General features: G+C 34.1%; 2 protein-coding genes across 4 annotated transcripts; both read right to left on the bottom strand.

Annotated features, from left to right (window-relative positions):
- Positions 1,464–6,687, bottom strand: LOC109355786 (ribosome biogenesis protein BRX1-like). 3 transcript variants are annotated; one of them, XM_019599004.1, is made up of 9 exons: positions 6,596–6,687; positions 6,215–6,448; positions 4,996–5,137; positions 4,417–4,495; positions 4,105–4,229; positions 3,466–3,567; positions 2,023–2,091; positions 1,843–1,941; positions 1,464–1,722 (listed from the first exon to the last, which is right to left on the bottom strand). In XM_019599004.1, the coding sequence occupies exons 2-9, from the start codon at positions 6,430–6,432 to the stop codon at positions 1,591–1,593; spliced, it is 966 nt and encodes a 321-aa protein (XP_019454549.1). In that variant the 5' UTR covers positions 6,433–6,448; positions 6,596–6,687; the 3' UTR covers positions 1,464–1,590. The 3 variants fall into 3 exon arrangements, with proteins under 3 accessions (XP_019454549.1, XP_019454550.1, XP_019454551.1); XM_019599005.1 differs by having other exon boundaries at positions 6,215–6,457; positions 6,596–6,621; XM_019599006.1 differs by lacking the exon at positions 6,596–6,687 and having other exon boundaries at positions 6,215–6,465.
- Positions 7,800–10,165, bottom strand: LOC109356104 (zinc finger protein CONSTANS-LIKE 2-like). Its single transcript, XM_019599443.1, has 2 exons — positions 9,340–10,165; positions 7,800–8,231 (listed from the first exon to the last, which is right to left on the bottom strand). The coding sequence occupies exons 1-2, from the start codon at positions 10,000–10,002 to the stop codon at positions 7,884–7,886; spliced, it is 1,011 nt and encodes a 336-aa protein (XP_019454988.1). The 5' UTR covers positions 10,003–10,165; the 3' UTR covers positions 7,800–7,883.

The raw sequence follows: 12,458 nt of genomic DNA, 5'->3' as shown, positions 1-12,458 counted from the left end.
TCGAGATTATCTATTCACCTATCTAATTCATTTTTGGGTGTGTGATTATCACTCCCAATAAATGTTGCTTCCAGAAATCTATCTTTAATATTTTGATCATTCTATATATCTAGTGGGATTTTACGTCACTGCACCAACATTTTGTTGGTTTCAAAAAGGTGTTACACTAGTTGTCTAACAACCTAATTTTTCTTAGTTCTTTATTTCAGTTAAATGTAAATAAAGAAATTAATTCTATTAAATAATTGGTGATGTTTTAGATAAGTATGTAGAAATGAAATCTTCTTAGAATTAAATAAGGTTGTTGTGAGAATTATGGTGGATGGTGTAATTAACAAACCCACAATTCCCTTAATTATTTTAAAAAGCTATTATAGCAATGCATGTTAAGCACATTCCAAATAGGATCAAATCTTAAAATATAGACTTGCGTTGATTCAAGTGATACATGTTTGATTTTTCTTAAGCAAAGTTTCGGGTTCGAGTCTTGTAGATGTAAAAATGTCTACTGGGAGAGTTAACCCCACGTACTTGTGGATGTTCCCGGCTCGGATAGGATTGCCTCAAGTACGAAGATATTTGTAGGAAACCAAAAAAATCCTAATATATAGGGTAGCAATCAAATGATTGGTATGATGCATTCATAATTTATTTTTTAATTCATTCTCTCTTTTCAAATAAAAATGTCTTGCCACTCACCTAAAAACCTGTAAGTGTGAATTTTGTAACAATAATGTTTACTGCCAGTTACAAGATAATATAAATTTATTTATATGTTATCTATTATAACATTATACTAAGTTAGTTTCTTAATTTTAATCTATAAATTAATATATTCATTCTCTTTTCTCCACATTAAGTTATAGGTTCTCTTTGGAGTTTGATGTAAATGATTCTACAGATTCAACTATATGTTTTTAGGAGAATGACTATAAAGGTTGAATGTTTCATATTAAGAATAATAATTCAAACTCCAATATTAAAATTCATTAGTTGCTGTATTATTCATAACAAAATATTTTACATACAAGAATAATATGCATGGCTAAAGTAACCATATTTTTTAGATTGGTTCGGTTCTTCAGACACATTTTTTGTTTAAAATATTACTCTTATTTCTCGTATAAAAATGATCAATGTAATACAAGTATAAAAGTTTGATAGTTTGTGTGGGCATAAAAAAATGGAGGATAATTTATATAATTTCAATAAATATCAATACAATTTACAATAATTTTAATAACTATAAGAGATAACGTACCTCCAGATAAGATACTTTATTCTTTTAACCATAAGAAGCCAAAAAATCATAATTTATCTATAGTTTCAAAAGCATTATACATCCCATAATTGAAATATCATCTTTATAATGGACATGACTAATTAAAGCCAATATAATCCATCACTAACATAGTAATTTCATTAGCAAACCCAATCTAAGGTTCAAAACAACATTTTTTTTGGTGCCAAATGCTACTTTCACTATCCACCAAAACCAAAATCTTACAAGAATTACATAAAACATAAATATGCCATAAAACTAAGCATAGGCAAAATAAAAAAAGGCATGGTATTCATATTCAATATCATTCATTCCTTCCACATATCTGCAAACTCATCAGGCTCCAGAGTATTAGACATCTCATGCATTTTCCTCCTTGTCTTTGCTTTCACCTTCTTCGCATACTTTCCAGCATTTTTCTTTTTCTGCAATGCTCGAATCTACGGCAACCGGCGCAAAAAACACATGAACAAAAGCAGTGATGAATGATGGTATAATGATTTCCAGCAGAAAACTAGAAAATGATGATATTTATAGATGGCGAATATAATGTTTAGTACCTGATTTGGTGATACATAGAATGGATTCTCATATAATGTTGGGCCTCCGAAACTGCCGCCAAATATCTTAATAGGGTTTAAGCAGAACCGTGGTCCAACCTAAACAAGCAATTTCGACGGGTTAAATGACAACACGAATTTGAAATATAAAGGCATAAAACAATACGCTAATTTTCAGACCTCGACTAATGTCATTTTATCGAGGCCTCCTCGGGGTAATTTGTCTGCATCATTATGAGGAACAGAGATCTGCAAGAAATAAAGATAGGATTGTGAGTAACATTGCATCAGTAAGCAGCAGCAAAATGACACAGCTATCTCATTCAATAAATTAATAATTATCAATACATTATATAGCAAATGTATGTATCTTAGGTTAACATTAAGTCAACAAATGCGCAAAAAACTAACCCCTTCGTTCCCATCAATAATGCCTCGGCAAGTGAATATGGTGCATGGACACATGCATATATGCATCGATACATTATGCATTTTTAAATATAAGTATAGATGGTGTATTTATCAAATAATAGCATCGACTAGATCAGTTCAGCGATAAGAAGTGTCCTCTAATCACTTTTCGTAAGAGTAAAATACAATTGACAAAATCTGGTAGTTTTGTAAACACCAAATTAGTGGATATATTGCAGGCTCGCACAGCCACTAAACCAGAAGGGTTGATTTTATCGTCACACAACACCCTCCACCACTATCACTTGAACCCTCTATCCCACCCCTCCCCCACCACCAGCCTCACCGATTCCTTCCGGCACTACAATTATTGCACACCTCAACTAGCACCACCCCAAGCACATCTCCATGTGAGAACCAATTCCACTAAAACCCCGTGAAGTAGCTGCCATTGGAGCACCAACATTGGAGCACCACCATCCGACTAGATCCCTTTTGGGTTCAGTATTTTTGCTCACAAGGGAGCCACAATGGAGGTGATGGTTGGGCTGATCAAATTGGAGGTGGTGGTTGGGGTGGTGGTCTTATATTTTATAAACCAAAAACTTCAATCCAAAATTATGTGTTGTGTTTTGAAAATTGAGATTGAAGTGTTTTCAAAATGAGTTTTAAACCGATCCTACTCCAAAAAAACAAGCAACCACCGTAATAAACCCTTCGACAACAATAACTTGCGAAGCTTCTTCATTCATTAATAGTGTATAAGGTTTTGAACCAATGGCGGATCAAATTTAGACTCTTATCATAGCAACAATTACTCTCCATCTTCAACCTTGTAGTGTTTGAGCATTATTATTGTATGCTGGAGTCTTTTTATCAAGCAACCAATTAAATACACTCCAAATTGAAATGTTTACGAAGGACATTGATTCCTTGGTAATGTTCACAAGATAGAAAAGTTTAAATTTTTCATTTCAATCAACTTTGCAAGATATTGGTCAATGATGTGAAACAACTTTGCTTCAGTCAATAAGATACGATAAAACAGTCAGCACAAATATAACAAAAATGTATAAGCAATTTGTTTGTTAAGAATAGGTGCAGGAATGGCGAAAAACAACAAATCTCCAAATTTTAACTTCCAAGTTTATGCAAATGGACAAACGGCGAAAATGCCGTTTCTTTAGATATTGAGCAAATGCAAACACAAACCTGGTAATTCCGGAACCATATATGGTCATCAACTATCGAGAAAACAAAAACATGGTCATGGAAAGGCTTAGCCTTTCTATGGTCCTTTGGTGTTTCAAATATCTGAATGGAAGAAAGAGAGCATATCAGTAATAATCAAAATTGTGAGTAATTTTACTATTTAATCACCCAACAACACAAAAAACAAACAAACACATGATAAATCCACCGATCACACTCATATCTGATACTCGAGCAGATGTAGCAGAATTTGAGAAATTTGTGGATATTAAAACATATGCATGTAACTGATCTCCACATCCTAATCAATTTAAACTATGCCAAAAGATGAACATAGAATTAACAGAAATTTCATTGGTAACTTATAATATTCCGAGAAACAAAATACTCATTGGCAAAACTACAACTGTCATATAAGATCAGTGCATGTAAAACAATTTTCGAACAGACAAATAATTCATACTGCAAAAACAACATTGCAAAGCCATAAACTAAGGTCATATTATCAAAATAACAATTATTCTTGCATATTCAATGATATATTCAAGAGTAATCAAAATAGTGGTAAGAGATTTCCTCTTTCTTTCAAGAAAGTTATAGACATCAAAGAAATGATATGGACAACAAAAAACAAAATACCTGTAGTAACATCTCCTTTAATAATTTCCAATGTGCATCCTTTTCAAAATTTGTCGAAAATGTCACAATAGGGCGGGAACCTTTTAAGTGATTTCCAGTTAGCTTTAATTCATCCATTGTGTGCACTGAAAGTGGAGGAAACAGATAGGCTAGTAAGATGGCTTTGGAAGCAGTAAAAGAAAAAGAGATATACACAAACAATCATTATACTACGAGAAGAATAAAGACGAGAACTACAGAGCCCATAACACTAAATCGTAATAGCCAACAAATTATTAAAATAACTATATGATAATCGGAGGAGAACATTACCGGCACTAACTAAAAATTTCACTGACGGGCCATTGGGGCATTTTGCCATCCAGAGATAAAGATCCTTTGCCTTCCTGCACTGAAATTCATATATAGAAAAGGGAAGGGTTAGAGAGTAATGACAATGTAGCAAGTTGATCAAATCCAAAGTCATAACTAAGAGTTGGAGTGCAAACATAATGTAAAATATTGTCCGAACCATCGCAGTTCAAATGCAATGAAATGTCCGGGGACACAAGGACAAGCTAATGATGGGGTGAATAAAAAGTACAAGCATGTTATAACTAAAAATGGATAAAACATGACACCGGAAAATGAAAAACATCAGATGTTTTATCCGATGGAAAAGGGAAGTGATGTTATGGATCTCAAATTAAAACAACGAATAACAAACAGCTACATCTATAAGTATATCCTTAGCTTTCCACGAATAGTGTATCGCATCTAAATGATGTCACCAAACTTTTTTAACAATAAAGGAATCCCTTAAAAGCAAGGAAAAAAGTTCCCAAGACAATAATACAATAGCATAATTTAACATGTGATGGGATAGAAGATTTTTGGATATAGATAAAATACCTCGAAAAATAAACAGGAGGAACAGTTTTTGAGCTCAACAAGCTCATTCAGGGTGGCTCCTTTAGTTTCCTTTGATTCAACCTTGTTATCCTTCTTACAATGAGGCAAAAGTGAGACCACATTCAACATCAAATGACGGTACCTACAATTGATGAAAACCACTTCAACCCATCAAAACAAACACACTAAATACTAACACATAGAACAAAACAAAGGCTTAGTTTTGAATAACTTGTACACCCCCTCTCAAAATTAAAATAAAATAAACAACTTTTCAGAATTTTGGTTAAAATAGTTGTTTTTAACGCAACAATAAACTAACACAGAGAACAAACTCTGCAAGTATGGTAGCATTTGGCAGACAAATAGAACAGAATGGAGTATAGTAGTTCTATCTTATTCTCTTTTGTTCCACCTCTTTAGAGGAACCAAAATGTGCCATTTCACATGTCTTGTTCCATTAAAATGCATCATACATATAATGACGATTTTGATTTAAGTCCTTGTATAAAAAAATGGTTTTAGATCGCCACAAAATTGAAAACACCTACCATTGTTTTAAGCTGTAGACCGCATCACACCTAATGTGGCAGCACTATTGCTAATAGTGTAACGGTCACAACCGCATCACATCACAATAGCAGTGTGACACCAAATCACAATGATGCGGCCGCATGAGGCCAAATCAAATTAAAAAATATTTTACACAAAAATCACACTGCAATGGCAGCAGCCAGTGATTACAAATGCGACCTCAACTGCAATTTAAAACACTATAACCTACTTTTGGGCCCAATGTTAGGTTTGTAGTGTTTTAGATTGCGGTTGCAGTTACAACAATAGTCGGAAATGTGACCGGCTACGATGTACTTGTGGAGACTCCCAAAATTGCAACATTGCAATTGTTCCACAACTTAAAAGACTGCTCTTAGATAATGTCTGAAAAATGGATTTTTTTGGTGTACAATATCATTATACGCACTAAAAACATAATTAAGCCACCATATAATAGAACTCATTTGTTATATTCAACATCTCCACATGTATTTGTACCCAGTGCGGACTGCATATAAACATGGGGTTGTAGTGGTCACTGCAACCGCATCGTGTGAGACCGAATCACAATAATGTGGCAGCATCTATATTTTTTAATCATAGAATAATTCACGCCACAACGGCTGCAATCTCATCGCAATAACAGTTAAAACACTGGTTCTACCTGTAATTAATTCGCCTTGAACAAGTAACCAAAACCTTTTCCTTATTCCTAAAGAAAGGTGAATCAACATCCTTAACAACAACAACAACCTCATTATCCTTAACTTCATTCTTATCCTTCCATCCCAAAAGGGTCCTTTTTGGTCTCTCTGGAGCATCATTTTCCTTCTTCAACACTGCAACAGCTTCACTCTCAGTGTGTTTTCTCTTCTTCCCCATAGTTATAGTTCAAAATCTGTTACACCCATTAACCAAAATCACATTTTTTTAGTAATAATAACATTTAGCAATGACCCAGTTACAATCTTTTACATTTCGTTCATTTTCATATAACAATATATCACTATGAAGAGAAAGAGAGAGAGAATAAGAAGAAACGTACCAAAGGGTTTTAGCGGCGGAATGTAATGGTGGGTTTTGCGGTGAGAGGTGGCGTTGATTAAGGGAATGAATGAGATTGCGGATATTTGTAGCCCATGGTTTGGCCCAGTTACGTTGAGCTTATAACAAGTCCAAGATTTTTGTTGTTTTGTTTTTATGGGAGAAAGTGTGATTCTTATTAAAATAAAAATAAAAATATTAGTTAGGTCGTGTGAACGAATTTAGATTTTTTATATTATTTTCTTATACTCAAATCAGTATCATTGATAAAAATTTAATAAATGTGTATTAAATAAAGTTAATTTTTAAAATTAATATTATTCATTAACAATACTTGATTGGTTTGAGACGAAGAAGAGTAATCTTGACACACATAATTTTTGTTCTAAAAGATCTATTGGTCATCAAATTATATTATTTGGGTTATTGAAAGACTCAGTGGTTATCTACTTACATTATTTGGATTGTTGAAAAATTAGGGTTATCAACTTATGTTATTAGGGTTATTGAAAGATGTAATGGTCTTCAAGTTAGATTATTTGGGTTGTTGAAAAATTTAATAACTATCAACTTAGACATTTTAAGAGCGTGTGGGGGAGAGTGACAATCACAATGCTACGAAAGCGAAAGATAATGGCTAGACTCCTCAGTACATGATCTGATAAGATAATGATCACGCTCACCACGACACCTCCAGATGGTATGATAAAAACATGTTTAGGATTCGATTTCCTTAATTTATGTATATGAATATGTTGACTTTTTAAAATTAAAAATTATAGAATTCTCATATTAGATAGAAGAATCAATTAAAAGAGTTTTATAAGTAATATGTAGGATTTGGGGTGTGCCCAAAGGATATAAGGATTTTGTGGTGGGGGCACACACATGACCATCTTAAGTGCACACCGCCTTGTTGTTCGACATGGCTCTTATTCTAGCATTTTAAACATGAAAGAAATTTAGAAAATTATGAGCTAAACTCTCCAAAATGTATGAATATGATTATAACTTAATAACATGATATATGGATTGAATTTACAAATAGCAGTGTTAATCAAAAGGCAATGCAGAGTAATCAGATTATATAAAAAATACATTATCATCAGAAGAACTTAGTAATAACATATAAAGCAGTTGCGGTTGCGATTTCTAGTAATAGCACAATTGCATTATGTTGTCGTGCAATCCGTGTACTTGACTTAATTTAATGAGATTAAGGCTTGATTGTTGTTGTTGTGTTTCTCGGCCTTCATTTCTGTTGTCGGGCTATTTCTTCAACTTCACATTCAGAAAGAGGGGACAATGCCATATTCAACTTCTGTGATTAGTGATGAGGAAAACATCTGATCCACCTCGGCTTCTACATCAGTTCTCTTCGCAAATCGACCTTTTACGCGAGGTCTAGTCTCGGCATAGGCCTTCCTCGAAGCATACCGAATCGTCTTCTCAAATTTTCGTGTTTTCTTTTTCTCCCTATACCTTAGGACTCTGGCCTCCCTATCCATTGGGGTAAGATGGCAAGAAGGTCCATAAAGTAGGTCAATTGTCCCTTGTGTAGGACTTGGATGGGAAATTAAGACATCCCTCATAGTTGATTCTGGAACAATAACAACATCTATTGATGAAACTGAAACCTGTTTGCATTGAAAAGAATAAAGAAAAGTTGGTTAAAAATGCATGAGATATAAAAAATCTACAATATCACATTATCAGGATAAATTTTGTAAGCTGTAATAGTATTCATGAATGTGTGATGATACAAATAATTCAGATTTTAATGGGAACTTATATGCATTGATGTTCTGAGTTTTTATATTGTCACTATATATTATAGCTAATGCATCTATGAGGATATCAACAAAACTATTTGTGCAACTTAAGCAATCATTGTGCAGCATTGGTCATAAGCAATCGAGGTTCGGCCAATTGTGCCTATGTATCTGAGAGTCTTGAGCAACTGCTAATATATTATTAAAGAATAAGGACTACAAGATCTAATACACCTATGAGCCCAATATGTAACATTGATAAACTCCTTCGTTCCAATACTAGACAATGTGAGACTTCAAATACTAATATATTTCAATAATCCTAACAAGAACAAGGGATTTCCTTGACAAAGAAATAGCATATACAAAGGTCAATTTTAGGGAGTAGAGGATAAAAATTGATGTACATTTGCCTTCCAAAGTATAAGTAATCATTGCTACACTTTTGACCTATAAGTTAAGTTCAAATCTCGAAAACAATCTCTTTACTTACGATGATATAATTGCTTATATTTACCATCCTCAAATCCTGTTAGGTGAAACGATCATATATTGGAGAAAACAATCTTAGAATTATTGCTAGCTAGAAAGTGTGATTCTTTGCTATTAGAAACAATCCTTTCAGTGAAGGAAAAAAATGAGAACTGAGAAAAGAGTTTAAAATTTGCAAAAAGGATCAAAGGAATCATGTCAATCAATTATGAATAAATTTAAGGAATTATTAGATTGGTTGAAATGGAAATAATGGGAAAAGATCAAGTAGTGTGATCATGTACATAAACCAGATCAAAAATCAAGGTACATAGTCATATTAAGATCTGACAAAAAAGTACCAACAATTATCAAACATAATTCATAACCAAAAAATGTGCAGCCAAGGTTTTAAATTGTAGTATGCAATTAATAATCTCTACAATCACAATTATAGCTAGATCACATTCATATGGAAAGGGTAGTAAATGAAGAAACTTACACTTTGAGCAATAGAACCATTGTAACTGAACCTTGGAGACTGATCAAAATCCAACCCAAGTTGAAAATTCTGTCCTTGTTGTTGATGCTGATTCTGCTGCCTATAATTGTCACCACAAGAATTATAATCCACTTGGTCCAAATACTCATCAAACATGAATCCATTACTCTGCTCATTGGTGTTGTTGCTGCTATTGTTCTTCACAGGGTTCAGTAACAGCCATGAAGCTGCTTCATTTTCATCTTCAACATCAACACCTTCATCCTCTTTATGGCCACTCTCAAACCCATCATCTTGGATGGTGGTGTTGGGAGGGCCGTGGAGGAAACCGGAGATGGGCAGGATTGGCACGCGGTGGTGGCGGCTGGTGAGTGAGTTGGCGGAGTGGATGTATGCATCGCAAGACGAACACAGCAAAGCTGCGTCCGCCTTGCAAAGAAATGCGGCAGGTGCATGTTGGCACGCTTCGCATACCCACACGCGCTCGTGCCGCGACTTCATATGGTTTGCCGTGTGGACTCTTGTGTCGCACTTGGCGCATAGGTATGCAGAGTCCACACGGCAAAACACCGTACATGTTGCGGCATGGCACGTGTCGCATATGCGAGACGGCCAGTTATTGCATCCCGCAGTTCTGATGGCTTTGGTGTCATCTTCCAACATTTTTGGAGTTAGTTGGTTTGTATGAACTTCAGTTTTTTTTTTTTTGCTTTGAAGAATCACACTCTTTGATGTTGTTTTGGGAGGAAGAAAATGAGGGAATGTGTGGAGTGGTGAAGTTTAAGAAAGAAGGGAGAGAATATATGGGTGAGACATTATTTTGTAGTTTATCTTAGGTGTCTTTTACCAGTTGGTTTTTGAATAGAAATGGAGAAAAGATGAAGACTTGGAAGTCATGATGTACATTTATGACATGACTCTCAAGCCTATCTTTTCTTTTATTTCTCCTCGCAAATGAAATTCCCAAATATACCCTTAGTATCCTGTACCTAGTTATTCATCTTAGCACATATCATGTATCCGGGGTTAGCATAGGTTGGGTCGAGCAAGACTTGTCCCTTACCCAACCCTAAATATTGGTAAGGTTATTTTTTATATTTGGACTCGGCTCTGAACCCGAAGCTAATCCGATCTCAAATCGTGAATGAGACAACGTTTGAACCCAAACCCGACTAAATATAATGCATATCTATTTTAGATAAATTCTTCTTACTATTTTGTTTATTATTATGGATATGTAATTTGACATATGAAATTATATATGTATATATTTTTAATCATATATATGATGAAAAAACTAGATAATCAATAATACTTTCGACCAAAAAATATCGTTACTCTACACACAGTTGAATATAGACATATGCAAACATGATAAATGACAAACCGATGACATCCGACCCTATTTGTGTCCGACCATGATCAGACCAAACTGACTGAATGGGTAGGGTCATGTCCTGCTCAATCCTATCATGTATTAGAAGAATATCTCATCTAAATGAACCTTGTACCCAAGCTATGACATTATAAGAATAACTCATCTCCACCTACTGAAGAAATGAGTTGTTACTTTTACACTTTCTTGTAAAAGTAAACATGTTATTACATTTGTTTCTAAAGGCTTGACCCTAGTAATGGCCATGTATATCCTTAATGAGGTGCTTCGATCAAGTATTGGGTATATGCAATGGTCAATCTCACCTTCACGTAGGTCCTACCACATGAGGTTTGGTTTGCTATAAATATCAAAATTTAATGGATAACATAATAACTTTTTGGTATTTCAAGTCTCAGAGGTTAAGTGGAGGAATCTTATATTGAAAAAGAAGTGGATAATTTAAATAAAAATATAACTTTAAATCTTCCAAATGTTTTTGCAATTTTTTTCTGGCCTTAAAGTTTAATGACATATCAGATGCCTCTTCTAGAATTAACTACTTAATAATCTTGAAAAAATAAATATATTCAGCCTTATCCAAACAATCATAAACTATTTTCATGATTTAAACACATAATGACATCCACATAATATATCATGCAAAAAAAACTTTAGCCTTACTGTTATAATCATCAATGATCTAATTTAGTCCCAAAAATTGGCCTCTCCATCAAACTATTAAAGGGATATGAATAGTGTGAGCACAAGAATTAACCTATGCAGCCACAATGATTCATCTCTATTATGATCATAATGAGCATGTAAGATTTTAAATTTGGGTATGTGACTATTACAAAATTCAATATATTAAGGTTTTGGGAGTCAACGAAATTTATCGAGATCACATCGGCCACATTTTCCATTATTATTCGAAATGTCAACATTTTGTAAGTTTTTGAAGCATTACTCATGTTTCTATTGCATCATGGAGAATGGACATTAATTACTAGTAGATCCACAAGAGTACACGAGCATTAGCAGTGTATTACACATGGCATTGACAAAGATATAAAGTGTGACATAGGACACATCAATATGGATGCAGGATGTCACCCGAGCTGCATTGGGCTTGGATGTCTAACATAGATACAAGGTATAAACGAGCATTACTTTAGATGCAAGGTGTATCACACATGCCGCATTGGTATAAATGCACAGTGTGACACGAGTATTGTCATGGATGCACGAGTGTGGCACAAACAATGGTTGACATTGATGCAAGGTGTGTGATTGGTATATTCTTTAAGGTGGAATATGATAGTTATTTGAACTATAATTATCGTTATAGACAATGATGGTTGCAACTGACACTTTCCAAAGAAGCTCTATGGTTTAGGTGACATGAGTAATGAATAAGGAAGTTGTCGAACTCTGGTGTAAATGTTTCTATCATGTTGAAAATCCTCCTAATGATAGATGGCTAGGTGGTGCGTTTAGTTAGACGGTGGTATAAGTTTGGAGAAGAGTTGAGCTCTTGGTGACATAGCCAAGGATACTAAGAAATGCTTATGTTGAAGAGAGCATGTTGTTACGTGGAGAAGGTAATAAAAATAATTAGGTATTAAGCAAGGTGAAATGAAATATTCGTTAAGGTATATATTATTGCATAGGTTTCCTACAAAGCGAGATATTCGCTAAAGTGGATATTGTTGTATAGATTTCTTAAGGAGATATATATTCT

This window comes from Lupinus angustifolius, chromosome LG09 (genome assembly GCF_001865875.1).
Source record: "Lupinus angustifolius cultivar Tanjil chromosome LG09, LupAngTanjil_v1.0, whole genome shotgun sequence".
NCBI lineage: Eukaryota > Viridiplantae > Streptophyta > Magnoliopsida > Fabales > Fabaceae > Lupinus > Lupinus angustifolius.
The sequence above is the reverse complement of the archived record's forward strand: the minus strand, read 5'-3'. Positions and strand labels throughout refer to the sequence as shown.

What these genes read in the sequence shown, in the direction of transcription:
- LOC109355786 (XM_019599004.1), bottom strand. Translation starts at nt 6,432, where the DNA reads ATGGGGAAGAAGAGAAAACACACTGAGAGTGAAGCTGTTGCAGTGTTG. An exon ending in CCTCCTGTTTATTTTTCGAG is followed by an intron (nt 4,496 to 4,995) that starts GTATTTTATCTA and finishes TATGAATTTCAG; the next exon opens with TGCAGGAAGGCAAAGGATCT. An exon ending in TCTATGTATCACCAAATCAG is followed by an intron (nt 1,723 to 1,842) that starts GTACTAAACATT and finishes CGGTTGCCGTAG; the next exon opens with ATTCGAGCATTGCAGAAAAA.
- LOC109356104 (XM_019599443.1), bottom strand. Translation starts at nt 10,002, where the DNA reads ATGTTGGAAGATGACACCAAAGCCATCAGAACTGCGGGATGCAATAAC. An exon ending in ATGGTTCTATTGCTCAAAGT is followed by an intron (nt 8,232 to 9,339) that starts GTAAGTTTCTTC and finishes CAATGCAAACAG; the next exon opens with GTTTCAGTTTCATCAATAGA.